At 40.4% G+C, this 27,599-nt stretch overlaps 1 protein-coding gene across 1 annotated transcript in view; it reads left to right on the top strand.

The window, feature by feature from the left end:
• The window catches only part of scn1laa (sodium channel, voltage-gated, type I-like, alpha), a 29,462-nt gene extending 3,968 nt beyond the window's left edge, over positions 1–25,494 (top strand). The window contains exons 2-27 of the mRNA XM_086145812.1: positions 935–1,251; positions 1,978–2,096; positions 2,891–2,980; positions 3,066–3,194; positions 3,292–3,383; positions 3,703–3,894; positions 4,370–4,433; positions 4,534–4,675; positions 6,725–6,931; positions 7,901–8,146; positions 9,058–9,396; positions 11,265–11,397; positions 11,491–11,729; positions 11,827–12,000; positions 12,096–12,452; positions 13,585–14,058; positions 17,061–17,181; positions 17,977–18,131; positions 18,271–18,444; positions 18,537–18,659; positions 20,069–20,341; positions 20,450–20,506; positions 21,172–21,309; positions 21,400–21,504; positions 21,595–21,865; positions 21,968–25,494. Coding sequence (XP_086001938.1) covers positions 958–1,251; positions 1,978–2,096; positions 2,891–2,980; positions 3,066–3,194; positions 3,292–3,383; positions 3,703–3,894; positions 4,370–4,433; positions 4,534–4,675; positions 6,725–6,931; positions 7,901–8,146; positions 9,058–9,396; positions 11,265–11,397; positions 11,491–11,729; positions 11,827–12,000; positions 12,096–12,452; positions 13,585–14,058; positions 17,061–17,181; positions 17,977–18,131; positions 18,271–18,444; positions 18,537–18,659; positions 20,069–20,341; positions 20,450–20,506; positions 21,172–21,309; positions 21,400–21,504; positions 21,595–21,865; positions 21,968–23,157 — 5,898 coding nt within the window. The 5' untranslated portion in view covers positions 935–957 and the 3' untranslated portion in view covers positions 23,158–25,494. The remainder of the gene's footprint in view (positions 1–934; positions 1,252–1,977; positions 2,097–2,890; positions 2,981–3,065; positions 3,195–3,291; positions 3,384–3,702; positions 3,895–4,369; positions 4,434–4,533; positions 4,676–6,724; positions 6,932–7,900; positions 8,147–9,057; positions 9,397–11,264; positions 11,398–11,490; positions 11,730–11,826; positions 12,001–12,095; positions 12,453–13,584; positions 14,059–17,060; positions 17,182–17,976; positions 18,132–18,270; positions 18,445–18,536; positions 18,660–20,068; positions 20,342–20,449; positions 20,507–21,171; positions 21,310–21,399; positions 21,505–21,594; positions 21,866–21,967) is intronic.
• The last annotated feature ends 2,105 nt before the right edge of the window (positions 25,495–27,599 follow it).

The following is a 27,599-nucleotide window of genomic DNA, read 5'->3' as shown; positions in this document are numbered from 1 at the left end:
CGGCAATGTTAATATAAAAACCAAAATAAAGCAAAATTCAGGGTTCCTAGCTGTCAGGTCATTGTCTATTCCGGGTTAACTCGACGGCATTTTCGATTTTCTTTCTCAGTTTGTCCATAAGACACGAGTATTGCGTGATAAAAGAATTCTGACAGCGAATGTGTCACAAAAGACAAGGATATTTTTTTTGTTTTTTTAAATATACAAACCTCTGTGCATGCTGCATCGGTGTTTCACTATTACATCACACATGTACAACACAGCGCTGCAGGCGGTTGATTGACTAGTGTGTTTGGGATTGATTTCCTGCTTTGCAGCCCAAAGTGTGGAAGTATTCTATTTCACTGTTCTATTGAGATCAGGCAAAAGCTCTCAGTGGCAGGCAGGGCACCCAGAGAGAACACTCTGCAGTCTGTAGTGCATTCATATTTAATAATAACACATCGCGCCAGCCAGGCCTATTAGCAGGATGAATCTTTTCCTCCTGCTATGGGCGGGAGTCTCACCTGGAATTGATCATTGTCATGTCGAACCTTAATTTTATCTACAGAGAAGATAATTAGGTCTAATTTTACCGCAGCTGGCAGAAATGAGTGTGTGTGTGTGTGTGTGTGTGTGACAGCCATCTTTTTCCTCTCTTGGTCTGCTACTGTGATGACTGTCTCTAACCAGAGAACTTAACAACGCCCACTTCCTGTTGTCCCCTTCATTTCAGTTTATAATTCATCAGATGTTTTTAGATTATCCTTTTACTCTTCAGAGTTTATTTATCTGATTTATTTTTTTTCATGTCCTTGTATGTCTCGCCGCTGCTGCGAAATAATTTCCCAAGCATGGGATCATCAAAAGGCGTCTCATCTCAAAATATCACATGCATATATTCATTTTTTTTTTTTTTTCAATTTCAATAAATCCATACTTTTCATCAACTCAGGTCTTTCTCATGTTGGAGGCTACATGTCCACTCTGAAGGTGCAGGATGAAAAGATGGAACAGCTGCTTGTGCCACCAGGACCAGACAGCTTCCGCCCCTTCAGCAGGGAGTCCCTCCTCGCCATCGAGACACGGATCGCTGCGGAAAAAGCCAAGAAACCAAAGGGGGAGAAGAGAAAACGCAACGATGAGGATAAACTCAAGCCCAGGCGTGACCTGGAGGCGGGAAAGCCTCTCCCCCTCATGTACGGGGACATTCCTGCAGGATTGGTGTCGACGCCGGTGGAGGACTTGGACCCCTACTACAGAAATCAGAAAGTAGGTGTGCTTGACGAGGATCTCTACCGTCACCGCCTCGGACCGTGACGTTCGCTCGGTCGTTTCGGATCGATGACTCACCGTTTGATTTACTTTTAACCGTGTTATGTCACCGACGTAGGCGTCGCCGAAGAAGCTGTCACGTCCCTATCTTAAACGAATGACCTTTATCCCGGGTCGAACCTGCATCATTGTGGGGAGTCATACTGACCAATCACTAAATAAAACCTGTGTGAGATTGCACCTGGCAATGTAGATATCCTACGTTATTTTTATGGATTCAAATTCCCACTTTTGATAGCGAAACCTACAATATCTTCAGTATCCTCAGGACGCCCAACTAACTGAAGACTAATAGAATCTCTGGTTACAAGTGGTTCTTGCACGACGTCCCGTATCTTAGGTTTAATGGTCCTCAAGTTGGACGTTGCACTGAAGTGAACCTCGTCCGGTCTTCCTGTCAATATGTGTTTGCCAGAGTATTTGGATCTACGAGGGATGTGATGAGGACGTGCCTGGAAATTGACGTGGGGGTGCATCAGCTACACAAAATGTGATTAGTGAGCGCTGTAAATCTTTGAACTAAAGTGCTCTTTAATTTCAAGGAAGAACCACATGTTGTTATTGATTATTTTGTAAAAACTATCAGGAGAATTTTCCATGCGAGAAAAAAATATGAATTGACATTTCCTGTTTTTTTTTTTGTTTGTTTTTTTTTTTCATTAGACCTTCATAGTATTAAACAGAGGAAAGTTCATCTTCCGCTTCAATGCCGCTCCTGCCTTGTACCTCCTGAGCCCCTTCAACCCTCTTAGAAGAATATCAATAAAGATTTTGGTACACTCATATCCTTTTCCATGAAAAAGGACCTTGATACCCGCAAACCTTGAATAATAGTTGGTTCTCAATTGAAGTACTGCCGTGTAAGTATAAGTAAGTATGAATGAATCTCTTTATTTAAAGCAAGAAATGTCTGGAATAAATAAAGGAATATCCCCCCTGAGTAAAACACTACTATAACTACTACAGCTCCCACCTCTAATAAAAACAATAATAATAACAACTATTATTAATAATATATCATACTATTATATATTTAATAATAATAATTATTATTATTATACAATACATAATATAACATTTATTAAATTTATAGATTATGGAGGCTATCAGACTTTTTAATTCCTCTTCCTTCAGTCGAAGGGAATATTCAAATCTTTGTACTTTTAAGACCTTAAAACACTTTATAGCCTTGACTTTGACACTTTATATTTTTATTTGTATTTCTTATTCTCCCTCCTTCCTACTATTATCTATTATTGTTATGTTTTACTTGAAACTCTGGCACAACAATTTCCTTCGGGATAAATAAAGTTGTTCTTATTCTTATATATAAAATATTATATAGAATAGAAATATATTATTATGAGTATTATTATTATTATATCATCATAATATAGTAATTAAAATAATATTATATTAATAGTAATGATTACTGTTGTTGTGGTTGTTGTTATTATTAAATGATACAGTAATCGTAGTGATGTGAAAAATTAGCCTGTCTGTCATGTAGTCCCTCATACCTGCAGAATGTTGTTTGAGTTGTAAAGTAAGTGTATTCCTTAACTGCTAACTGCACATTGTTCAGCATTGTGATCATGTGCACTATCCTCACCAACTGTGCATTTATGACGATGAACCAACCGCCTGACTGGGCAAAGACTTTAGAGTAAGATTCTCGATCATGTTCTGAATCATTCATGCGCTGAATGATGATTCCACCCATATTAACGTCTGTATTTTGTCTTCATCAGATATGCATTTACTGCAATCTACACCCTTGAATCCCTGGTTAAGATTTTAGCCCGGGGGTTCTGTATAGGGAAGTTCACATTTCTGATGGATCCCTGGAACTGGCTGGATTTTTCTGTCATAGTCATGGCGTAAGTGCAACCCAAAAAATGCACGATTTAACTGTTTCCAATGCTTTTTATAATTATTGTCGGATTCAGTCATGACATGATGTTTTCTTCTCTGCAGGTATGTAACTGAGTTTGTAAATTTGGGCAATTTTTCAGCCCTTCGTACATTCAGAGTGCTGAGAGCTTTCAAAGCCATCTCTGTTATTCCAGGTAGGCAGAAGAAACATTTACTGGGAGGGAAGCCTCTTACATGCTACTCTTCTTTTACAGACATTGTGGGATAAAAATGGCGACATCCTTTCTTTTTATTTGTCAACATTTTGACAAATTTTTTGCCCTTTGTTTACATACGCCACAATTTTGTATTGGTGTGATCGTATCAAATGTTTTGCTTCGTGCCAATGATGGTTTTGTGCTCAAAACACTGTTGCACCTATCGAAGTACACGCGTAAAATATATGTATTTTGTTCTATTTTAAATAACATTACTTGATGATCCATTATATTTGGGCGCTACTTTCTTTGTCAGGCCTGAAGACCATCGTTGGTGCGCTGTTCCAGTCGGTGAAGAAGCTTTCTGACGTGATGATCCTCACCATCTTCTGCTTGAGCGTCTTTGCTCTGATAGGGTTGCAGCTGTTTATGGGCCATTTAAAGCAAAAGTGTTTACTGGAGAACCAGACCATTGTTGCCAACTGGGAGGATTACAAGCTCAACACAAGTAAGGGAGATGTATGAGAAGTCACAGTGAGACGTGGCTGTATATTGTGAAAGAGGTTATCTTTATAAGTCCATCAGCGTTTAATTATAAATAAGTAAGATGTACGCTCAAGTCATGCGCTTTTGTTTACATCATGATTTATTAGACACTGGTGTTTCACCACTGTTTTGATGTTTTGGCTGGTGGACTATATTTGTTTCTCAGTTTGTAATATAAGTCTTGTCTCACATATTATTTCATTATTATTTTCATTGATGTTTTATTACCGATAATTCCGCGTATGCTGCAAAAAAAAAACTTTTTCACCATGAATCCATTAATGAGAGAATATTCAGTGCTAAACCTGCTCTGCACTGCATTGATACATATTTGATGTATATTTTGAAGTGTCCTTTTTCTACGCGTTTATGCGAAGTTCTGCACACAAATGCCCGATCACAGTGAAACTGTGGTATCTCCTATGTCTTCCCTGCAGGTAATTATTATTATCTCCCAGACAAAAAGGATCCATTGCTTTGTGGGTTTGGAAGTGAGGCTGGGTAAGTGTTTTCCACAACTATAAAAGGCATCCAAAATACAATGAGCGTATCAGTCATCTGGGGTTTCTTCGGAGCTTCACAGACCGTTTGTTTTTTGCAGCCAATGTCCGGAGGGGTACAAATGCCAAAAAGCTGGAAGGAACCCAGACTACGGTTACACCAGCTTCGACTCGTTCGGCTGGGCTTTCCTTTCTTTGTTCAGACTGATGACGCAGGATTACTGGGAAAATCTCTACCAGCAAGTAAGCAGTGAAACCAGCAAGCTAGTTGCACCAATAGCTACTTTCGTTGCAAGTTATTGTTTTTTTTTGTTTTTTTTGTTTTTTTTTATTATTGCATGACTTCTGTTTGTTAAATGCCATCAATCCCAATTAACCTTTTCCAGAGGAAAAAAATGGCAATAATACACAACATGCCAGTGATTGGTATAAACTTATATTTGAGGTTTTGAAATCCAATATGGATTCAGGGCCCAAAAATTAGACAAGAATATATATATATATATATATGTGTGTGTGTATATATATATATATATGTATATATATATATGTATATATATATATATATATGTATATATATATATGTATATATATATATATGTACAGTTCACACACGCACAAATACATGTACGTGTGTATTTTATATACATACAGTTCTGCATGTAAGGAAAACTTGAAAAATGATTAATTTAAAGAAGGTGAGACACACACATGGATGTGTGTGTGTGTGTGTGTATGTTGGGAAAAATTTAGCCATATGTTACTATAAGGAGATAATTTAAGCAAAAAAGCTATTTTTGTCCATTCACATGTTCACATTTTTTAAAATGTATTTTTATGTTATATATACTATTTTAACATCCTCAGTAAGTTTTTACTTTTTGTGCTATAAGGAGTTAAATAAGGGGTTGATTTAGGCAAAAAAGCATTTTTTGTCTATTCATATATATAATTTATAAATACTATTTTAAAATCCTCAATAAGTATTTACTTGTAGTGCTACAAGGAGTGAAGAAGGGATTTGGGCAAAAAAGCAACTTTGATTTAATCTCACTATACATATATATATATATATGTGTGTGTGTGTGTGTGTTAATGTTACATATACTATTTAAACACCCTTAATGCGTCTTTAGTTTTAGTGCTGTTGCAGGATATGATATTGCTGACTTTGAAATGAGTTTTTTGACCCTGTGGATCAGTGATGATGCTGTATTTGCTGTCATTAGATCCTAACGCAGCTGGGGCTTTCTGTGTGTGTCAGTGCAAGCTCACATTACAATATTACGTTAAAGAAAAAAAACTATTTTGAACATCCTGTCTAAACAAACCTCTGAATGCCATGCAGGTGCACATTGGCCTGAAGGAACAAAGATGAGTACCAACGCAGGCAAACACAGTATGAAGGGCTTTATAATGGAGACAGGCTGTAGCGTAAACATTGCAATCTCTCTAAGTATTGCAAACTTTAGAACAATGGGCTCTCATCGCCTTTTTAATGCAATGTGAAGTCGGGGAGAATCCTTGTCTGTTAATTCTCTACAAACATTTGTCGCTTTCAGCCAAGTTTCATAATGCTGAGGGATAGTATCGTTCTTTTCCCTTTATAACTACCAGTACTGCTCTGCGGATCTTTCTGTTACTTTTTGCAAAGAAATCTTTCTTGGTATCTTGGTACAAATGATAGTTTTTTCATTAGACCTTCCGGTTCTTATTTTGAAAACTATTTCTGCCTTTGCCCCCCCCCTTATTATAATTGCCTTCTGTAAAGTATAATCATTGTATTCAGATTAAATGTTTATATTATTTGAACCCCCGCACCTCTAACCAGTCTGCAGAAACATGCATTCATGCATTAAACTGGTCCCTGGTATGACAAAGGTTGGGGATCGCTACCTTAGATGATGACTTAATGACAAATTTCATTTTGAAAATAACTGGAATCAAATAATACATTAAAAGCAGAAAGCTAAGAAATGTTAAATATATATAGACAAAATGAGAAATGCTAAATATATATAGACAAAATGCCAGGTTACAATCATTACTTCTGTGTGGGTCACTGGCTTAAAGATGATAAGGGAATTATTATTATTATTATTATTATCATTATTATTATATCATATTAGATTAGATTATATCATATTATATATTATTATAGAGAAATTTCAATAAATTAATTTATTCAGATGATCAAGTTGAAATAATATGGGATTTGAGGAATGATGATGAACCTGCTGCAAAGCCAAACATGTTTGCAACTCATTTCCTAAAAATGTCGTCTCCTTACAGACTCTGCGGGTGTCAGGAAAACCCTACATGATCTTCTTTGTGCTGGTGATATTCCTGGGTTCCTTCTACCTGATCAATCTGATCCTGGCTGTGGTGGCAATGGCTTATGAAGAGCAGAGCCAGGCCACAATGAAAGAGGAGAAGGAGAAGGAGGATACGTGTCAGGCGCTGCTGGAGCAACTGAAACGCCAGCAAGAGGATGCTCAGGTCATAGATATGTGCAGCATCATATGTGTGTGTGTGTGTGTGTGTGTGTGTGTGTGTGTGTGTATAAACAGGACTGTCACAGAAAATTGGAATATTGTGATAAAGTTCTTTATCTTCTGTAATGCAATTACAAAAACACAAACGTCATACATTCTGGATTCATTACAAATCAACTGAAATATTGCAAGCCTTTTATTATTTTAATATTGCTGATTATGGCTTACATCTTAAGAAAACTCAAAAATCCTATCTCAAAATAGTAGAATACCATGAAAAATTTTTTTTTTTTTTTTTTAATTGAATCACAGAAGATAAAGAACTTTATCACAATATTCTAATTTTCTGAGACAGTCCTGTATCTATGTGTATATATAAATACATATGTATGTATGTATGTACGTATATATATATTTATATAAATACATATGTATGTATGTACGTATGTGTGTGTATATATATATATATATATATATATATATATATATATATATATATATATATGTTTTTTTTTAATGATTATTTATTGGTATTTGAAGGTATTGGTATTGGTATTTATTTATAATTTGTACGTATATATGTTGTTGTTTTTTAATTATTATTTATCTATTTTTTTCTTTTTAAAACATTTCTTGGCCACAATGCATGCTTTCAGCATCAACATTCACAACATTTAGTTAATAAAACTCACATGTTTGTCTAATTTGTATTTGCACATTTAAAATAAACAAAGGAAGACATTTTGCATTAAGAGGCTTCAATGAGCATTTAGATAAATATGCAATTCAATGTCTCAATGAGTCAATTTATTTACTACTTAAACAGATACAATGCTTCATGTTGGTTTGTCTTCTGTATATTATTATGCTTTTTTTTTTTTTCACATTTACAAGCACCGCATGCACAACGGTACTTGGAAATAAATGTCTTTGCTTTGCCGGCTCAGTCTCGCGTTCCTCTTCTCCTTTCCAGGCGGCAGCCGCTGCCGGGAACGAGGAAGCCGGTGACAAAGAAGGGGCGGTGGACAGCTCCTCGGAGACCTCCAAGCTCAGCTCCAAAAGCGCCAAGGAGAGACGCAACAGGCGAAAAAAGAGAAAGGAGAGAGAAGAGAAGCTCCCAAAATCGGAGTCTCAGGACAGTTTAAAGAAGGCCCGATGCCACTTCTCCAAGGAGGCAAACTTACTCAACTACAACATGAAGTGCTCCTCTGCGCATCAGGTTGAGTAAAGTTCACCATCTACTCGTAGCATTTAGTCACGACCTTAATCGCCAAATTTTCATTGTGAGTCCTATTTAAAAACCAGCTTTCCATCACCTTTCTGAGATAAAAAAGGTCTTTTTCATATTAGATGTGACCGTATTCTTTAATGCATTTGACAGAGCAGTCATTTAATCACGCGATCTATAATAAAAGGAAGTGTCATGTAAAAATTGTGCTCCTTTCCAGGGCTTGTATCCAGAGCCTTCAATATCACAGTTACAACAAATGAACTCCTTTTAAAGAAATGTATAACCCTCAGAATTTATTCTCAGTAAATGAGGCCCCTCAGGAGGAGCGAGACAAAAATGGACTCTTTTTTTTTTTTTTTTTTTTTTTTTTTTTTTTTTTCTCCACATCGGGACTTAGTTACATTTTCCTCCAGCAGACAATCGATGTTTTGTCACGCTTTGTATTTATTGTCTTATTTGATGGTCCTGTAGATCACATGTTGTGGTTGTGATTTTAAAGCTTCTTTTCGTGCCGCTGCCATGACATCGTCGTCTGCGTCCGCTCTGCTTTTTTTTTCTTTGTGTCCTCCATCAGCTTGTCATTTCCCGTCATGGGGATTCATTTTTAATTTAGCCATTTGCCTCTCCTGAAAACGCTTCTCACCATTATGGCCGTCATCTTTGTCTTCATCAGCTTTGTCTTCTTCTCGCGCTTCCTTACTGCTCTCGATCTTCGCGAACATGCAATTTTAATTTTGCGGTTTCCTTGTGACGCTCGCCGACTCCGACCGTCACGGCCGGCGTCGTCTTTTTCCCCTCATTTCGTGGCAAAAAAATCATTTCCATTGTCATCCATGCACATGAGCAGCTGAAAGTTTTGTCCTTGTCAGTACCCGCCACTGAATATGTCTCTCTCTTAGTCCTTTCTGAGTATTCGTGGACCTCTATTCACGCCCAGAAGGAACAGCAGGACCAGCGTTTTCAGTTTCCGAAGCGAAGCAAGGGACGAAGGTTTAGAAAATCAGTTTGCCGACGATGAGAACAGCCTCTCCGACGACAACCTGAGTCGAAGGAGCTCTTTGTTTGTTACCCCGAGGTATGATCGACGCAGCAGCAGTTTCAGCCAGTACAGCTTCTTCTCGCATCAGCTACGTCCGCCGAATAGGATCAAGCGCAGCTCTGTCGGCTGCAATGGCGTCCTGTCTCCGCTGGGTGTGAATTCTATCCCATCGTCGCCCGTGGGGCTCGTTCTGCCTACGGTGACAGTAGATATGGCTCCTACTGGACTCAATGTAAGAAAGGGTTGTGTCTGGCACCCGTTGGCTGTACGTTGGCGCTGCGTCTCTTAGCGTGATTTTCTCTGTCTCGTTTATCTGACCTCGATTCGAATAAGCTGGCGGCTTTCGGTGTTTCGGGCAAACGTTGCTTCTGAACAATTTCCCGCCTGTGTCGGTTTCAAATATTCCGAGTCACGCCCTCTGCTCTCTTTGTGGACGATCGAAGTCGTTTCCAAATGTTCTGCGGCGCGTCTGCAACAATTAACTACATTCTCCGTGCTCGACCGCTGGAGCTTAATATGCAATAAATGTACCTATATATTTTTTTTTTTCATAAATAAAGCATCAAATATTATCATGATTTTTTTATTCCTTTTTAATTACTTTATTTACTAAATTACTTTAATTACTTTTCAATTCCTCTTCCCTCAGCTGCAGGGAATGTTCAAATCTTTGTAGTTAACAGTTAACAGTTAAGACAATTTATATTTCATTGTATTTCTTATTCTTCCTCCTTCCTACTATTATCTATTACTGTTATGTTTTTACTTGAAACTCTGGCACAACAATTTCCTTCGGGATAAATAGAGTTGTTCTCGTCTCATCTCATCTCATGATAACTTGCCAATTTAATTATGTGGTAGATTATAAAACAACCATTGCAATCGGTTCATGGTTCTGCAGCACTTTGTCTTCCAACAACCAGTAAAATAAGTAATAATTTCACACTGAAATAATTCAGCAAATTTAGATTAACTAATGTGATGAAATTTTACTTATACCTTCCAGGGTCACACAATCGTTGGATGTGAATAGAATTATCCGACAATGTTGTTTCCCATAGTTTTAGTGGGTAAATATTGTGACATGTATTGATATCAGGGGAAAAAAATCCCCTCTGAATATCTTTCAAATTATTTTATTTCAAAGTCACTCTGCCACACTCCGGATATACAAGAAGATAATTTACACTGAATTTCATCTGCACAATTTCCAAAGCAAGGTTTTTTTTTTTAATTATTATTAATGATTTTGAATAACAGAAGTGGGACTCTTCCCATAGCAAGTAACCCTTGACTTAGAATTGATCTGACCCGCTCCCTTAATTTTGACCGTCAACCTTCCAAACCGTTTGGCGCATAGATATGAAACCCACTTACATGCCCTAAATAAAAACTAAATGTTGAGTAGAATGCAATCACCTTATGTCAGCCAGAATATGCTGATTTAAAAAAATAAAAAGTAAAATAACAATAATAATTTGATTTTATGATGGCCATTATATATTATTATGAAGCACAAACATATACATATAACTATTATTGTTATTATTAATATCATTAATTGATTTATTTATTTATTTGATTTATTTTAGTCTTATGTCAGACAGAATATGCTGATTTTAAAGAAACAGCTTCGTCTTGCTGTCTTTGCCTTCGATTTCTGTCGGTGTTTGCAGCTCTGACATGCTAATATGCCATATATGCTGATTTAATAAAAAGTAAAATAATAATAATAATTTGATTATTATTATCATTATTATTATTGCTATAATATGTTATTATCAAGCACAAACATATATATATATACATATGAAATTATTATCATTATTAATAATATTATTTATTTATATATTTATTTATTTATTCATGTATTTATTTATTTTAGTCTTAGTTGTAGTCTTATGTCAGACAGAATATGCTGATTTTGAAGAAACAGCTTCATCTCGCTGTCTTTGCCTTCGATTTCCGTGGGTTTTTTGCAGCTCTGACATTCGACGCTGTATATAACCAGCAACATGTGCCTGGGTTTAAGACATTTGCAAGTGTGACAAGGGTTTCCCTCCGCAGGCTGACACCACCGACACAGAATACCGACAGGACGTTGGAGGGACACAACACGATTCTACAGACTTTCTTGAAGGTCCAGATGCCAGAGACAGAACTTATAGCATAGCCAGTGTTATAACCAGCACAGTAGAAGGTAGGTATTTTACGGTGTTGTTCATCCCCTTTTACTACGTGTTTGAGTAAGATTATTTTGGAAAGACCAAATATTTTTCTCGTTTTGCCGCAGAGATCGAAGAGTCGAGGCAGAAGTGTCCCCCTTGCTGGTACAAGTTTGCCCACTCCTACCTTATCTGGGAGTGCTGCCCAACATGGTTGAAAATCAAAAAAAACGTCAAGCTCATCGTGATGGATCCATTCGTGGACTTGACCATCACCATCTGCATTGTTGTCAATACTCTGTTCATGGCCATGGAGCATTACCCAATGAGCTTGGGTTTCTCCAAAATGCTAACTGTGGGCAATGTGGTGAGTAGTGAGCTCGCCGTGTCCAAACGTGCCGACTGTCGCCGTTTCGCTCTCGTGGCGTGTTCATCAACTGTCTCTTTTTCTTTCATCTGCGAAGGTTTTCACCGGTATCTTCACGGCCGAGATGGTCCTCAAGATCATCGCTTTGGATCCGTACTATTACTTCCAAGAAGGATGGAATATTTTTGATGGAATTATTGTTACTGTAAGCGTCATGGAACTTGGTTTGTTAAATGTTGTCGGAATGTCCGTTTTGAGATCCTTCAGATTGGTAAGTTCAAAACTTTTATAGAGTCCCATTTTGCTCGAATACAATTTGAAAAGCGAAGTCATTTGTGTTCCTCTCTTGTGTTTTTCTTTCGACAGCTGCGCGTATTCAAGTTGGCTAAATCATGGCCCACTCTTAACAAGCTCATCAAAATTATTGGTAACTCTGTGGGGGCTTTGGGCAACCTGACGCTGGTGCTGGCCATTATAGTCTTCATCTTTGCTGTAGTGGGCATGCAGCTGTTTGGAAAAAGCTACAAGGACTGTGTGTGTAAAATCTCAAAGGAATGCAAGCTGCCCCGTTGGCACATGAGTGACTTCTTTCATTCATTCCTCATTGTGTTCCGAGTGCTTTGTGGAGAGTGGATAGAGACCATGTGGGACTGTATGGAGGTGGCTGATACAACCATGTGCATCACTGTCTACATGATGGTCATGGTTATTGGAAACCTTGTGGTACATCGCATCTCTTGTGGTTATTTCATTAGTTCAACTCACCCGGTTCTATTGATCTATTTAACGGATGCAAACATTTCAGTACGCGGTTTTACACGACGCATGTTCGTCGCTATCATTCGGTACACGGCCAACGGACCACGCGAGGCCGAATTAAAGTAAAAGGGCAAATATTTAAAAAAAAAAAAGAAGTGTTTTCTGCATGCAGTAGGTGATTGATAGGAACCAAAATGCAGCCGTCGTTGCAGTTCAAATGGGAAATTGTACTTTTTCTACCCGACGGGACACAATATATCATGCATACCGCTAAGTCTGTCCATTGTTTTGGCACTGTCTGGCTCAGAATGCTATTATCGGTACCTGAGGACACCGTAGAGCTAATCCCTGTGGAGGTTGAAGACGTCGTCCTAGTTTTGATTGGATGCCGTCAAACAAACCCCCCGCTAATCTTATGGAAACATTTCACGCATTAATAACTATCTGCTGTGCTTTACGCACTGAGCTGCACAGCAAACAGCTCCGAGCATTAATCTACAACAGTGTTACTGTTAGCTTAGGTGGCTTTTGAACTGACAAAATAGATTTATTTTCCCCTTTTTACTCCCTGTTGTTGTTTGCAATTTATGTCTCGCCAGAGTTAAGTTTAAGAAAACTGTCAATTGTTCCACGTCGGTTTCTCGATAAAATTCACAAATCTGCAAACATGGCCCAGGTTTTGTTTGACTTTGTCAACATTTTTACTTCCAAGACGATCCCCCCCCCCCCCCCCCCCCCCCCCCAAAGTTTAGGTCCGCTCCCCGTGCTCTATATGAGCGGGTTCGTACGATATGATGACATATGAGAAACCTCTGAAATTCTACCCAGGCTGCAGTTACATGCACAAACCTGGCCATTATGATGCTGCGCTGGAAACCAGTAATAAGAGTTTTATCCAAGCCGCGGCACAAACATATTCTTTTAATGTAAAATCGGGCCTTGCGGAATTGACACTGTTATTACGTGGCATCATCTCAGGTTAGACCTCAGGATCGTCCCTCGCTGATTGCAGTGATTTTGTAGTCAATCACCTGCATGCAGGAACAATTCCCTCCCGTTTGAATCCCTTTTTTTATGCCATATCATTATCCGACAGGTGCTGAACCTGTTCCTGGCCTTGCTGCTGAGTTCATTCAGCGCCGACACCCTGTTACAAATGGAAGAGGACAGCGAAATGAACAATTTGCAGATTGCCATCGGACGGATCCACAACGGCATGGCCTTTGCCAGGTCCCTGCTTCAGAGCACCTGCAACAGTATCTGTCTCTGCAGCGAGAAGACAAGGAAGGCCGAGGAAAAATCCCTGGACGAGCTGCACAAACAGATAGGACCGAATGGTGTCCCAAACCACACCATTAAGGAATTACCCAGGAGTGGCAACGGGGACGTCATAGGAGTGGACAAAAATGGGGACAAGTACATAGTGAGCAGTAAAAGTGACCATTCCATAATGTCCTTCATCAACAATCCGAGTCTGACCGTGAATGTTCCGATTGCCGTGGGAGAGTCGGATTTTGAAACCCTCAACACGGAGGACTTCAGCAGTGCCTCATCTGAGGTGTGCAATGTGGTAAGGATGCTCAGGCTCTCCAAGCGCTGCTAGTGATTTGAGACTGCTGTTTGAAAGAGCGCCATTAGAAAAAAGTCATGACTGCATGTCCAGTTGGGTTATGGCTCTTACAGTAAGCGTTTTGGTCGTTGTATATTTTCACATTGTTAAGAAGCACCAAAGTCCAAGGTAAAAGGGTATGAGCATGTGACATGACATTTCCCCTGAGGCTTACATATACCATAACCTTTTAACAAGGGAAAATACCATTGAGCATATTGCATTATATGCCATTTAAGTATCCAGAGTGCTGGGCACCTGGATACCTAAGATGCCTATAATTTTTAGATGGAAAGAACACATCAATGTGAAAGAAATATACATTGATATCTTGTGATTGAAACGCCTTATTTCATAATGTTAATAGTCACAATCTCTTTGAATAACATGCTTAGATCAGAGTGTTCTTGGAATGTCACCGGCATTCGCACCGGAACAATGTTTGTTTCTTTTTCTTCCTTTTTGGAGAAAATAATATTCGCAGTACATTTGTGATTGGTAAGGAATGCAGCCTCAGGGCGGCACTGGCCCGTGTCTCCCCAACCCTGCCTTGGGGGGGCACGGAGCAGTGTCTCCCTGTGCCGGTCCCAAGCCCGGGTAAATGCAGAGGGTTGCGTCAGGAAGGGCATCCGGCGTAAAACTTTTGCCAAAACCAAACATGCGAGTCAACCATAATCATATCATACCGGATCGGTCGTGGACCGGGTTAACAAGTAGTACAGAGAGGGCCAGAGGGAGCTGCATTGTGTTTTTGTAGACCTAGAGAAAGCATATGACAGGGTGCCAAGAGAGGAGCTCTGGTATTGTATGAGGAAGTCTGGAGTGGCAGAGAAGTATGTCAAACTGGTGCACGACATGTATGCTAGCTGTGAGACATTGGTATGTGTGCTTTAGGGGTAACAAGAGAAGTTCAAGGTGGAGGTGGGACTCCATCAGGGATCAGCTCTGAGCCCCTTCTTGTTTGCAATGGTGATGGATGGGCTGACAGATGAGGTTAGACAGGAATCTCCATGGACCATGATGTTTGCAGATGACATTGTGATCTGTAGTGAGAGCAGAAAACAGGTAGAGGAAAATCTAGAGAGGCGGAGGTATGCTCTGGAAAGGAGAGGAATGAAAGTTAGTCGCAGCAAGACAGAATATAGTGTGTGAATGAGAGGAACTCGGGTGGAACGGTGAGGCTACAGTGAGTGGAGATCAAGAAGCTGGAGGATTTCAGGTACTTGGGGTCAACAGTCCAGAGCTGCGGAGAGTGTGGAAGAGACGGGTCCAAGCAGGTTGGAATGGGTGGAGGAAAGTGTCAGGGTTGCTATGTGATAGAAGACTATCAGCCAGAATAAAAGGAAAGGTGGACAAGACAGTGGTGAGACCAGCGATGCTGTATGGACTAGCAACTGTTACAATGATGACAAGACAGGAGGCAGAAAGAGAGGTTGCAGAGATGAAGATGTTGAGGTTCTCTTTGGGAGTGACCAGGATGGATAGGATCAGGAACGAGTCTATCAGAGGAACAGCACATGTTAGATGTTTTGGAGAGAAGGTCAGAGAAGCCAGACTGGGATGGTTTGGTCATTCACAGAGGAGGGATAGAGAATATATTGGTAGACGGATGCTGGACTTGGAGCTGCCAGGCAGGAGGTCTCGAGGAAGACCAAAGAGAAGATTTATGGACGTAGTGAGAGAGGATATGAAGGTAGTTGGTGTGAAAGAGGAGGATACGGAGAATAGGGTTAGATGGAAAAAGTCGACTCGCTGTGGCGACCCCCTGACGGGAAAAGCCAAAAGAAGAAGATTTGTGATTGGTAAGGATTTCAGAATGTTATTTCAAACACACTTCGTCAACGGCAATGTAAATAGAGAGGTGTTCTTGTTTTTTTTTTTGTATGTTCTAGGATTGTTTACTTAGTATCTCATCAACTTCTGGAAACAGAAAATATGACGGAATGAAGCGCAAACATTAACTTTAGTGCTCAGAGTGTAGTCCAGTTACATGCTTACATTATTCCCTGCACTGCATTAGTTAGTCCCAAGACGACCAAAGGCCCCTGCATTCACAAGTAAGGCATTCAAGCCGCTCTCATCTAGCAGCTATTAGGAGACACACCCTGTAGGAAGCAATATAACGACAAGCTGAAAGAGACAACCCGCACCGATTTTGAACCACACGGGCTACCTTCTAAGCTTGGACAATTAATTTTAAGACAGTTCCCCTGTTAAACCTACCCAGTATTAAATAGCGCGATCTGCAATGCGCGCACCTTGCTGCGATTCGATATGCAATAATTTAACAGCAAAATGAATCACCCGGGAATGATTTAAACCTTATGAGAAACATCTTCCGTCTCTGGCAATGTTGATCCGGAGGCCAGACTCCAGAAGTCTTCTCTGGTGGTGACATGGATCCAGCCAATAGGGGTGCCAATAAGGAAATTGTAGTATTCTGTTTCAAGAAATACTACATTCAAACATTAGCATGATTGATGGGGAAATATAGGAAGAAAAGAATGCAAATCAATCTTAAATGTAGTTAGAAGTCCCGATAGTGATGCTGTGGCTGAAACAAGGGCTGAATGTATGGCATGGTGTGTGTGTGTGTGCAGGTGCATGTGCATGTGTGTGTGTTACATGGGTTAAAATAAAAAATTGTGTTCTGAAGAGATGCATGAAACCTTTATAGTGTTTCAGGCCTTCACCATTGCTTTTTTGCTCTTAATTCTGGTAAATGGTCTCCACTTCTGCAGCTCTTTATTCACTTGGTTTCAAAGGGCTTTGCATTGGATTACATTCATACACCGACGGCGGCTGAGCTCCTGATGTATGACCAAACCGCCGGGAGATACCGGAGGTTCTCCGTCTTGCCCGAGGACAATTCGGTGTCTGGGAATCGAACCGCCGACCTTCCGATTGAAGGGACGTCCAATTACTTTTTGTAACCGTCACTGTTTGTTCGCTTCCGTCTGCAGGTTGTGGACGACAGCTCCTCCGAGGGAAGCACAGTAGACTTTGGGGAGGGTGCGGAGGGAGCAGACTCCCTGGACTGTGAATTAGAGGAATCCATGGAACCCGATGCCTGCTTTCCTAACGGTAAATGTTATTGTACTTGCCGCCACCCGGAATAACTTTAAATCACGGGTCTCAGGCTCGCGGCCCTCGGAATAATATTTTGTGGCCCCCTGCCTGAAATCAAAACTTTGTGTTTGTGCCCGCGTGTTTTTTTTCTCACATGCATCTGGGGGTTTTATGCAGTGGGTTTCAAAAAAAAAAACTGGCAAGGAAAAAATGAAAAAGTAACTTTGCAAAGTATTTCTTGCTCAAAATTTGAAAACAAAAATGATTTTTGGAGGGGGAAAAAAAACATCCCGTGACATTGCTGAACGATCTTTTCTTTTCTTATTTCTTTAAAAAACACCAAAACAATGGCAAAAAAAACAAAATTAAAAGGATTGATTTAATAACCAGAATAGCCACCATTAGCCTTGTAAACATTATACCTCCTGTTATACATGCAATTTTCTAATAGTGACAAATTTTCCCACAGTGACAAGATTTTCTCTTTTTATTAACACAATATTTGTAGGGTTTAATTTCATCAATTCTTTTTTAGTATTCATTTTTAATATTAATCCATCATGTATTTTTGAGAGGAACAGTTCATTGCATAGTAAGATTTTTATAATTTACCTGTTTACCGCCTTTACACTAAAACAAAGGAAAAAATTGGACTTGTTGTTACGTCGAGGCAATGATTTTACTGTCCCGGCCCCCTTGACATCAAATTAGGCCGTATGCGGCCCCTCGGACCGAAATGAGTTTGACACGCCTGCTTTAAATCCAATATGATACCGCGTATTAACACAGTCATCCTCTATTTGTGCTCAGGCTGTGTGAAAAAATACCCTTGTTGTCAAGTAAACGTGGAGGTCGGCTGGTGGAAAGTGTGGTGGACGATCCGAAAGACGTGCTTCCGGATAGTGGAGCACAACTGGTTCGAGAGCTTCATCATCTTCATGATTCTGCTCAGCAGTGGAGCGCTGGTAAGTCTCCTGACGGAGATGTTTGTGGAAAACTGACATTTAATCGTCCGATCTGCTCTCGGACGCAAAAACTTTTGTCTCAATACAAAGAAACATTGTAAAGGTCAATCATTTAAAGAAATGCCACATTCTCTCCCAGGCATTTGAGGATGTCTATATCGAGAAGAGGAAGACAATTAAAATCATTCTGGAGTTTGCAGACAAAATCTTCACCTACATCTTTATCTTGGAGATGCTACTGAAATGGGTTGCCTATGGATTCGCTAAGTATTTCACAAACGCCTGGTGTTGGCTTGACTTCCTCATTGTCGATGTAAGTTTTAGCGTTCCTCTGAAGACGGTGCGGGAGGGGAAAGGGTTTCAGCTTTTAATGAGCACGTTTTTTTTTTTTTTTCATGTGCGAAGATTTCACTGATCAGCCTGACCGCAAACGCCATGGGGTTTGCTGATCTCGGTGCCATCAAGTCTCTGAGAACCCTGCGAGCTCTGAGGCCCCTGAGAGCCCTGTCGAGGTTTGAAGGCATGAGAGTGAGTCATTGGATTTCTCCACCTTCTCCGGGTCCTAAAGCACCGTTTATTACTCGCTCAGTCGTGCTGAGCGTGTACAACACGCTCTCCTATGCAGGACTTAGGAAAGCAGATCTAAAGAAAAATAGCCACGCATTTTAATCCTCCTGTATATCCTTTTGCGATCAGTCATATGTGATAAGGCTCGACTTTTTTATGCCGATACGACAGAACACCGCGGATGCAGTATTTTAAACATTCGGTTCTTGGAAATGGATAAATATCACCACAAATACCACTTGATGAACTGCTCTCACTTGTTCAACATGACACTTGAGACCAAGGCATGCTGTAAGGCTATGCAAACTGTCACCTACAAGGAAAACACCAACGTGCACGTAGTCCCTTTGTAGTCCCTTTGACAATGACAATTTGCAGAAACACAGCAGGATTGGGAAATAAGGGTATATCCCGAGCTGTCGTTATATTGCTTTATGTTGCTCGGTGCCGATTGAAAATAGTATCAAAGTGATTTTTAACGCTTATTTTTTTGTTTTGCTGAACTCTGGTCTAAGCAGGGTTAGGTGGGTTATGTAAGTGAAGGGGGTGGATTGTTGAACGGCCAGAATCAATGCAACATGTTGATTAGTTTATATTGTTGCGGCACTGTTATGATGATGGCCTGTCCTCGTGCAGCGGCCAGCATTTAAAATGAACAAATTGTCTTCTTTTTTTTTTAATCATCCGGTCCCAGCGTTTGTCTAAATGTTAATATTAAATGAGAGAAATTCCTTCAGGATGCGTATTTATCACATTATCATTTAATTCTTTAGTCTCACTGATTTTTAGTTGCTTTAGTTAGTTTTATTTAGTTAGCTTTATTTTAATGAGCAGTTGCTGATGTGCACTAGGGTGCTCAAACAGCGTTCTGTATATCGTTTTTCCCGGCGAGAGCACCTGAGTATAAGCCGCCACAACTAAAAATAACTAAATACATATATGTGTACATATATAGGCCACAGCTGTCTAAAAGCCGCAAGAGTCCACGTTGGAAGATGAGATTTTTTTTTTTTTGCTTTAAATTAAATACATACCGGTAACGTCCACAAATACGTACTGCAAATGCTTTTTTTCTGAACAGCGCCCGTAACACGGCTGATGAAAAAGATTAATAATGAATAACACAAGGAACATCCATCCATTTTCTATCCCCGCTTTGTCTTACTCTAGCTGATCGCCGTCTTCGTACTAAAACCATTAAAATCGTCTTCTTCGGTGTCGGAATCGAACACCCTCAGAATTTCACGATGCTTTCATCGGCCCGATGTGACGAGGCTAAATGTTTTGGCGGCGCGAAATAGCGGCTTAAAGTCCGGAAATGACGGTAAACCCATCGCGATGCAAAGTTAGTTTTTCTTACTGTTCCACAGGTGGTTGTCAATGCCTTGCTAGGAGCCATTCCTTCCATCTTCAATGTGCTGTTGGTATGCCTCATCTTCTGGCTCATCTTCAGCATCATGGGAGTCAACCTATTTGCGGGAAAGTACTACGAATGTGTCAACAGAGAAACGGAAAAGCGCTACTCGGTGTTGGAGGTGAAGAATAAGTCACAATGTGACGCCATGAAAGACGTGGCTCGGTGGAAAAATGTCAAAATCAACTTTGACAATGTTGGACTGGGTTACCTTGCACTGCTGCAGGTGGTAAGTTAATGCTTTGTATTTAATAATAATCTTAAAAACATGATCTTGGGTTGGGGTGGTTCTGTAATACTCAGTGAGCGGCTATATTGGTGATGATGCTTTCTGCAGGCGACATTCAAGGGCTGGATGGACATCATGTATGCTGCTGTGGACTCAAAACCCAAAGTAATTTTAATTTTTTTTTTCTCCTATATTGTATATTTTGTTTGAATTAGGTCTCGGTTAAAAAAAAAAAAAGAGGGGACGCATTTTTCAGCTACAGCAATTTTTTAGTCCTCAAACATCCAATATGATCAATTTCACAAAAACGCGACAATTGGAGGTAATTTCTCGGTTTATGTCTCCGTTCATTTGCTTCCTTTTTCGTGAAACTTCTCGCTTGTACAGGCGCGCCATACTTATATTGATTTATTTTCATACGTTAGATTCATTTTCCAATTCGTATTCTTGCGAGCGACTGCCACAGGCTTGGAGCGTGTTGCCTTTTTTGGTCGTCGCGATCTTCAACAGACATTTTAGACAAAATGCAAAAATTAGAGGTTAAATATTCATACCTCAGCAAGGATTTCACCTCAATGCTGTCGATTTTTATCTTTGATTTTGTCTTTGGAGGGCAGCAAATGAGTCATGAATCTATGCGAGTGCACAACTCACGGTGTCATAGATGACAGCGTTCATTAATGTCTAATTATTCTTGTCCTGGGACGTGTTAGACGTTGCAGGAAAAGATCAAGAATGGCACGTCAACGTTGTTCCTGGATGAGTTGTATGCTTGTCTGCGACCGAGCTTCTGCATTTGATGGCTTATTCCTGTCCTCTCATCATCATAGATAGAAGAACAACCAGAATATGAGAGCAACCTGATCATGTACCTGTATTTTGTTGTTTTCATCATATTCGGGGCCTTCTTCACGCTCAACCTCTTTATTGGTGTCATCATAGATAATTTCAATCAACAAAAGAAAAAGATAAGTATTTGCTCACTTAACTGACATTTTTTTTTTACATTTTCGTTTTTTGAGTATTTGAATTTGATATGATGTCCGTCCCCTTTATACTTAGGAGGTCAAGATATCTTCATGACCGAAGAACAGAAGAAATACTATAATGCCATGAAAAAGCTCGGGTCAAAGAAGCCACAGAAACCTATTCCTAGACCATCGGTATGTACTTCTAATCATGGCTCTATAAACGCCCCAAAGTCTTTTTAATCGAGCCTAAAATGTTCTCGCTCTGCTCTGGGCCTATTTCAGAACAAGATCCAAGGATACATATTTGACTTGACCACAAAACAAGCATTTGATATCATAATAATGATCCTCATATGGCTAAATATGGTCGCCATGATGGTGGAAACGGACGACCAGTCCCCCCAAAAGAAATTAGTTCTCGGCAACATAAATACGTTCTTCATTTGCGTCTTCACCGCCGAGTGTTTGCTGAAGATGGTCGCGCTGCGCCAATATTTCTTCACCAACGGTTGGAACGTTTTCGATTTCATTGTCGCCATTCTTTCGATTACCGGTACGAATCATCTTTATTCTTACCAGCGAAGTCTAACTGTTCTTCTGTCGTCGCACGTCCGGCACCTTCACGCTGTCTGACTTGTATTCTTTCTTTCCTCAGGTTCATTTCTGTCAGACATAATAGAGAAATACTTTGTCTCACCGACTTTGTTCAGGGTCATCCGACTGGCTCGTATTGGACGCGTCCTTCGCCTTATTAAAAGTGCCAAAGGAATCCGAACGCTCTTGTTTGCCTTGATGATGTCACTTCCTGCCTTGTTCAACATCGGCCTCTTGCTTTTCTTAGTGATGTTCATCTATGCCATCTTCGGCATGTCAAACTTCGCTTATGTCAAGAGGGAAGCGGGCATCGATGACCTCTTCAATTTCGAGACGTTCGCCAACAGCATGATCTGTTTGTTTCAAATCACCACGTCGGCGGGTTGGGATGGCCTCCTGGCTCCCATCCTCAACAAGAACGACGACTGCGACCCGTCATTCGAGCATCCCGGCAGTAACGCCAAAGGAAACTGCGGAAACCCCACCGTCGGAATCGCCTTCTTCGTGAGCTACATCATCGTCTGTTTCCTTATCGTGGTCAACATGTACATCGCGGTCATCTTGGAAAACTTCAGCGTGGCGACAGAGGAGAGCGCGGACCCTCTGAGCGAGGACGACTTCGAGATGTTTTACGAGGTGTGGGAGAAGTTCGATCCACGTGCGACTCAGTTCATGGAGTACAACAAACTGGCGGAATTTGCAGATGCCCTGGACCCGCCGTTGCGCATACCCAAACCCAACAAGATCGAACTGATTTCGATGGATCTTCCGATGGTTAGCGGCGAGCGGATTCACTGCCTGGATATTCTGTTTGCGTTCACAAAACGTGTCCTGGGCGATGGCGGGGAAATGGACATATTGAGGGCGCAGATGGAGGAGCGCTTCATGGCCTCCAATCCTTCCAAGGTGTCCTACGAACCCATCACCACCACCCTCCGCCGCAAACAGGAGGAATCGTCGGCCGTCGTCATACAGCGGGCGTTCCGAGAGCACGTGAAGAAACAGGCCGCTACGAAGGCCTCGGATAAATCCAAAGTCGACATTGAAATGGAGGAAAAAGAAACTGACAAAGAGGATCTTGTCAAGGACAAACTCGGTGACATTTCCAGCGCAGATAAAAATGGCCTCACACCTTCGCAAGCCTCTCAGTCTGCTCGCGACAGCGTAACGACAAATGACAGAAACAAGTACGAACAAGACAAACGCGAAAAGGAGGTAACGGCCAAAGATGTCATGGACCATGATATATAATGTCGCCGAAGCCACACAGACATTTTAATTAATGACAAAATGTTTACAACCTTTGATAGTGACTAAGACATCCATTAGACTCCCTCTCCTAGGACGGATATCTGCTTCAACTGACCTTAATTGAGACTAAAGGTTGGTACCTAATGTGGAAAAGAGGCTCATTCAGGCAGAAGTGGGTCCATTTTGTCTCAGCCATTTTAGCAGGATCCATTTTGGCCGTTTATGGGGACTGGCATCGTTTCTCTGTGTTCTAAAAGTCACATTCATTCATGCTTTGACCATTTGCTGCGACTGATCCATTTGCAGCTAGTTCTGCTACTCAGTGTCTTGAATTCTTGTTATATCACTGACTATTGTACTTCCTCACCTGTTTGTTTTTAAAGCGGAAAACCAGGATTTTATTTCATGACCTGCAGAATTCGTGGCGGGATTTTTTTTATACACTTTTTTTTTTTTTTTTTTTTTTACTTTGGAAAACGGTTTGATTTTTCAGGGTCAGTCTTCACCGTGGACGGCGTCGCTTCTACCGATAGCACTTACGATACTTGAAAGGAGTGACGCTGAAGTCGCTGCGGTTAACTCGCAACTCGGGACCTGCATGAATGTTTCGCCGTGATTACGCATTCCTGGGTGCGCAAACTCCATCTGCTTCGTGTTTTATTGTGTACATTTCCTTACCGGAACGACGACCTTTGCAAGGCCCGAGTCCATTGAGTGCGCTGGAAACGGTCAGCCGTGTTGAATCATCACAATCCTCCACACGAGTCACCTCAGCTGACTTTGCGCCACCAAAGCGGCGACGACGTCCATACCTTTTTATGGATCATCTCACCGATCATCCCCATCTCGCTCCGTCACCACCCTTCGGCGTGGGTTTATTTCGTAACGTCGGTTGACGTCGCCGTTCACGTGCGTCGGTCTCGACATGACGCCACCACCTGCATATTCACTTTCTGTTGTTTTCAGGCAGAAAGAGATGAAACGTCCGGCAGGAGATGTGAAGTTGAGAAACCACATGTTTGTCGCAATGATTTTTATTCTTATTGAGAAAGGCCCTGTGTTAAGGATCAAGCGAAACTGTTCATTCAAACTGCAACCGTATATTTCTACTCTGATTCAAAATTTGTTTTTTTTTTCGGTCTTTCATTTCATTCTACTTCAGCATTTGAGCGTGGCTTTTCTGCAGTTTACCTCTCAATCTTTATCATGATAAATATCGAAGTTGGAGGAACAGTGGCTCAGAATATTGAGAATGATATGATATTTCAAGGGCGCAGCTCTTGGCTGTTTCCTTCTTATGTTTACATTTTATAGTGGCTGTTCTTACTTTTGTCTTCCCATAGCATCCGCCCTAACCTGTGTCACAATTACATCTATTCTTCCATGTATAATTGCATTAATGTAAGTATGTTTGCATGTAATTAAAAAGTTCACAACTTACACTATACTTTATACATGATGACAGAATGTTTTGATTACATAGAATTTAACATTGCCCAACATGCATATGCATAATGCTTGTAGTGTATAAATAAACTGCATGCAAGTCTATAAACCCATCTCACTGAAAAGCCAAAAGAATAAAGATTACATGTACCTGATGTATCCTGAAAGCATTTGTTTTTTTTTTTTTCATTGCACGTCAAACATATTTATTTATGCTCTCGTCACTGTAAGATACCCTTCATATCTAGCTGTCCCTTTATCCCCGTTTGAAAAATTTGTGTGCGACGTGATTACGACAAAAATGCCCGGTTTTAAATGTCCGAGACGGATCTTCGTTGCGGTCAGAACTCCAGAATTCATGTGTGTTGTTAAAAATCCGTCTACGTAAGTGCAAGCATACATACATAGATATTGTATGTATAAAGGCAAGGCCACATTATTCAGTGTCAGTCAACAAAACATAGCCAAACAACTAAAGTACTCACATTACGACAGTCCGATGGCACCTCTTACTTCTTATTTTGTCAAATTTAATTCAATGTATGTGTCAATTATACTAACGTGGTAAACGGCCTCTTTAATTTCCCGAGCTTTTATGTGTGTCAAATGCTGGTTTAATTCTGAAATAGCAGACATAAAGGTATTTATTATAGGCATAAATGTTATTTATTACTCTTGTTACAACTGCTACACTTGTCACACTTGGTTTAAGTCAAAACCTAATGCGTCTCATTCCTATTTGTTGGCCTGTCTTATCTCTGTATGTTGCTCTGTCCTGCATCTTAATGTCTGTCCTGTCTCTTTCTACGCATGGGATAGTGAGAAAATGTCATTTCACCTCCTTTTTATGTCCAGTGCATGTGAAAGGAATTGACAATAAAAGCTGACTTGACTTGATTTGACTTGATAAAAGTGAATTCTAACAAAGCAAAAGAAAAATAAGATTTGCTAAAAAAATAAAAAAGGACCTGGCCTCAAAGTGAAGCCTTTCGCACATTAGCGTGCCAGTTTGAAATTATCAATTGCATTAATCCGAGTATGTTTTTTGCACTTAGTTTAGCCTTTGTATTTGTTTATTTACTTTATCTTCACTGTTGCATTTATGCCTATGTGCGTGTCTGATGTATCGCACTGAATGTATCTCCTAGCGATATTGTTAATGAGTGGGTTGAAAGTTCTCGTGAGATGCTCGCTTATTCATTCAGATCTGAAAATCAGAGGAACCTGCCAAAAATTTTACAACTGTACAATAATCACAATGACTCATGCATTCATCTTTTTTTTTTTTTTAATCAAATTCCAAGGAAGGATTTGAACACTATTTCCCCTCTTTCACCATTTTCAGTTAAATGATGTCGGATAATGTGCCTGACATCATGCACTGGTAAATGATCGTAACCGAATTATTTCATGGCGTGATCTATATCATAATATCTAATCAGACAATGAATCCCAAGCGCCAACCGCACTGATGATCTGGAAGCAAAAAGCATCAGCTTTTACAGTTACCAGCTTTACAGCCGTTACAATTCCTTACCAAACTGCACTCAGCAACACTTTCTTTTCTGCAAATGCAGATACGTAAGCTTCTAAAAAAAAAACATGTAATGAGGTACAAAACCGTCAAGACCTAAGGCGAATTAGCTTTCTGTGAAGTCCTGGAAGCGGCTCATTTTTCCTCCGAAGTAAATTGGTCACAAATGAAAAGCGGCTCGCGGAAAATCCCGTCCATTTATTATTTTACATTTTCATATTTTCCCACTTGAAAATTCTTCTGTTGAAGGATGTTTCAGCAAACAGCTTTGCGATGAGCCATAATCTGGCTTCTAAGCGTGCTTTGTGGCTTCTGCCGGAAACAATTAGCATCTTATGTGGGAGCGCTTTTTTTATTAATTATTAATAACAGTCAAAATATTCATTACAACCCGACATCCCTTTAACTGAATGAGACTGCTGCATCCACAGGGTTGTCAACAAGACCAAATCCTGAGGATTTCTGCCATTTCTGTCTCACGGCGATACTGTAATTAATACTTTGAGCCACACCCACTCGCAGGCTCACATGTTGTTTTCCTAACAAGCCACTGAGTAGAACAGCTGTCAGCATCTGCTTCCAGCTCAGAACGTGATATATGGTTACACGCTAGCAGCCGCTCTTTAATTCTGTGTAATGTCACCCTTCATGTGGCTCTAAGGTAGGACTGCAAATTGCTTATTTTTAATAACCGGTAAATCAAGTGATTCTGCAGATTCTCTCGGCCAGTTGCCCGGCAACATGACATCAAGCTCTTTTGTCAGACTGCATTCGGGTGAAAGGTCGGACGTTAGTCTGGGTCCCCGGCAGCCGCCTTATACCACTTTGATATGTGAAATTATGTGTGTTTGTCTGGGGACATTGTTGCCCACATGTATGGAGGCACACGGTGAAAAACAATTCAGGGAGAAATCTGAGAATGCTGCCCATAACAGCTCTGTAATTCTATTTACTAAAGATGGGAAGACATTAGATTAGGTAGTGGTTGAGATCCCCCTACCTTTCCAGAGTCCGCCAGACACACAAACACACACACACACAGCATGACACACACCAACTTTCCAACCGCTAAATCAAAGACATAAACACACACCGTTGAAAGGGAACCGCTCCCTCGATAACACAAGTATTTCACTTTATTTATTGTGTTGCATCACAAAAAAACTGTGTTTGTTTCCCCATTTCTTTTTCTTTCTTTTTTTGCGGCCATCAAGTATTTGGAGTTAAAAAATATGTCAGTGAGTAACAGTCCCCGTGATGAATGGGGGGGCCGCGTTTGTCCAGGCGGTCCAGCCGACGAGGAATTACAAGCAAACTTTTCGATTCAACGTGGAAAAAAAGAAAAAAAAAAAACACCCAAAAAAAAAAAAAACATAAAAACAAAATCACTTATCAGCAAGTGAACTGCTTGTATCGCCGAGAACGGCTCTTTGATCAATAATGGTCTGGGCAAACCACAAAG

This window comes from Fistularia commersonii, chromosome 4 (genome assembly GCF_037954325.1).
Source record: "Fistularia commersonii isolate RoL2024-O1a breed Wild chromosome 4, RoL_Fcom_v1.0, whole genome shotgun sequence".
Lineage (NCBI taxonomy): Eukaryota > Metazoa > Chordata > Actinopteri > Syngnathiformes > Fistulariidae > Fistularia > Fistularia commersonii.
The sequence above is the reverse complement of the archived record's forward strand: the minus strand, read 5'-3'. Positions and strand labels throughout refer to the sequence as shown.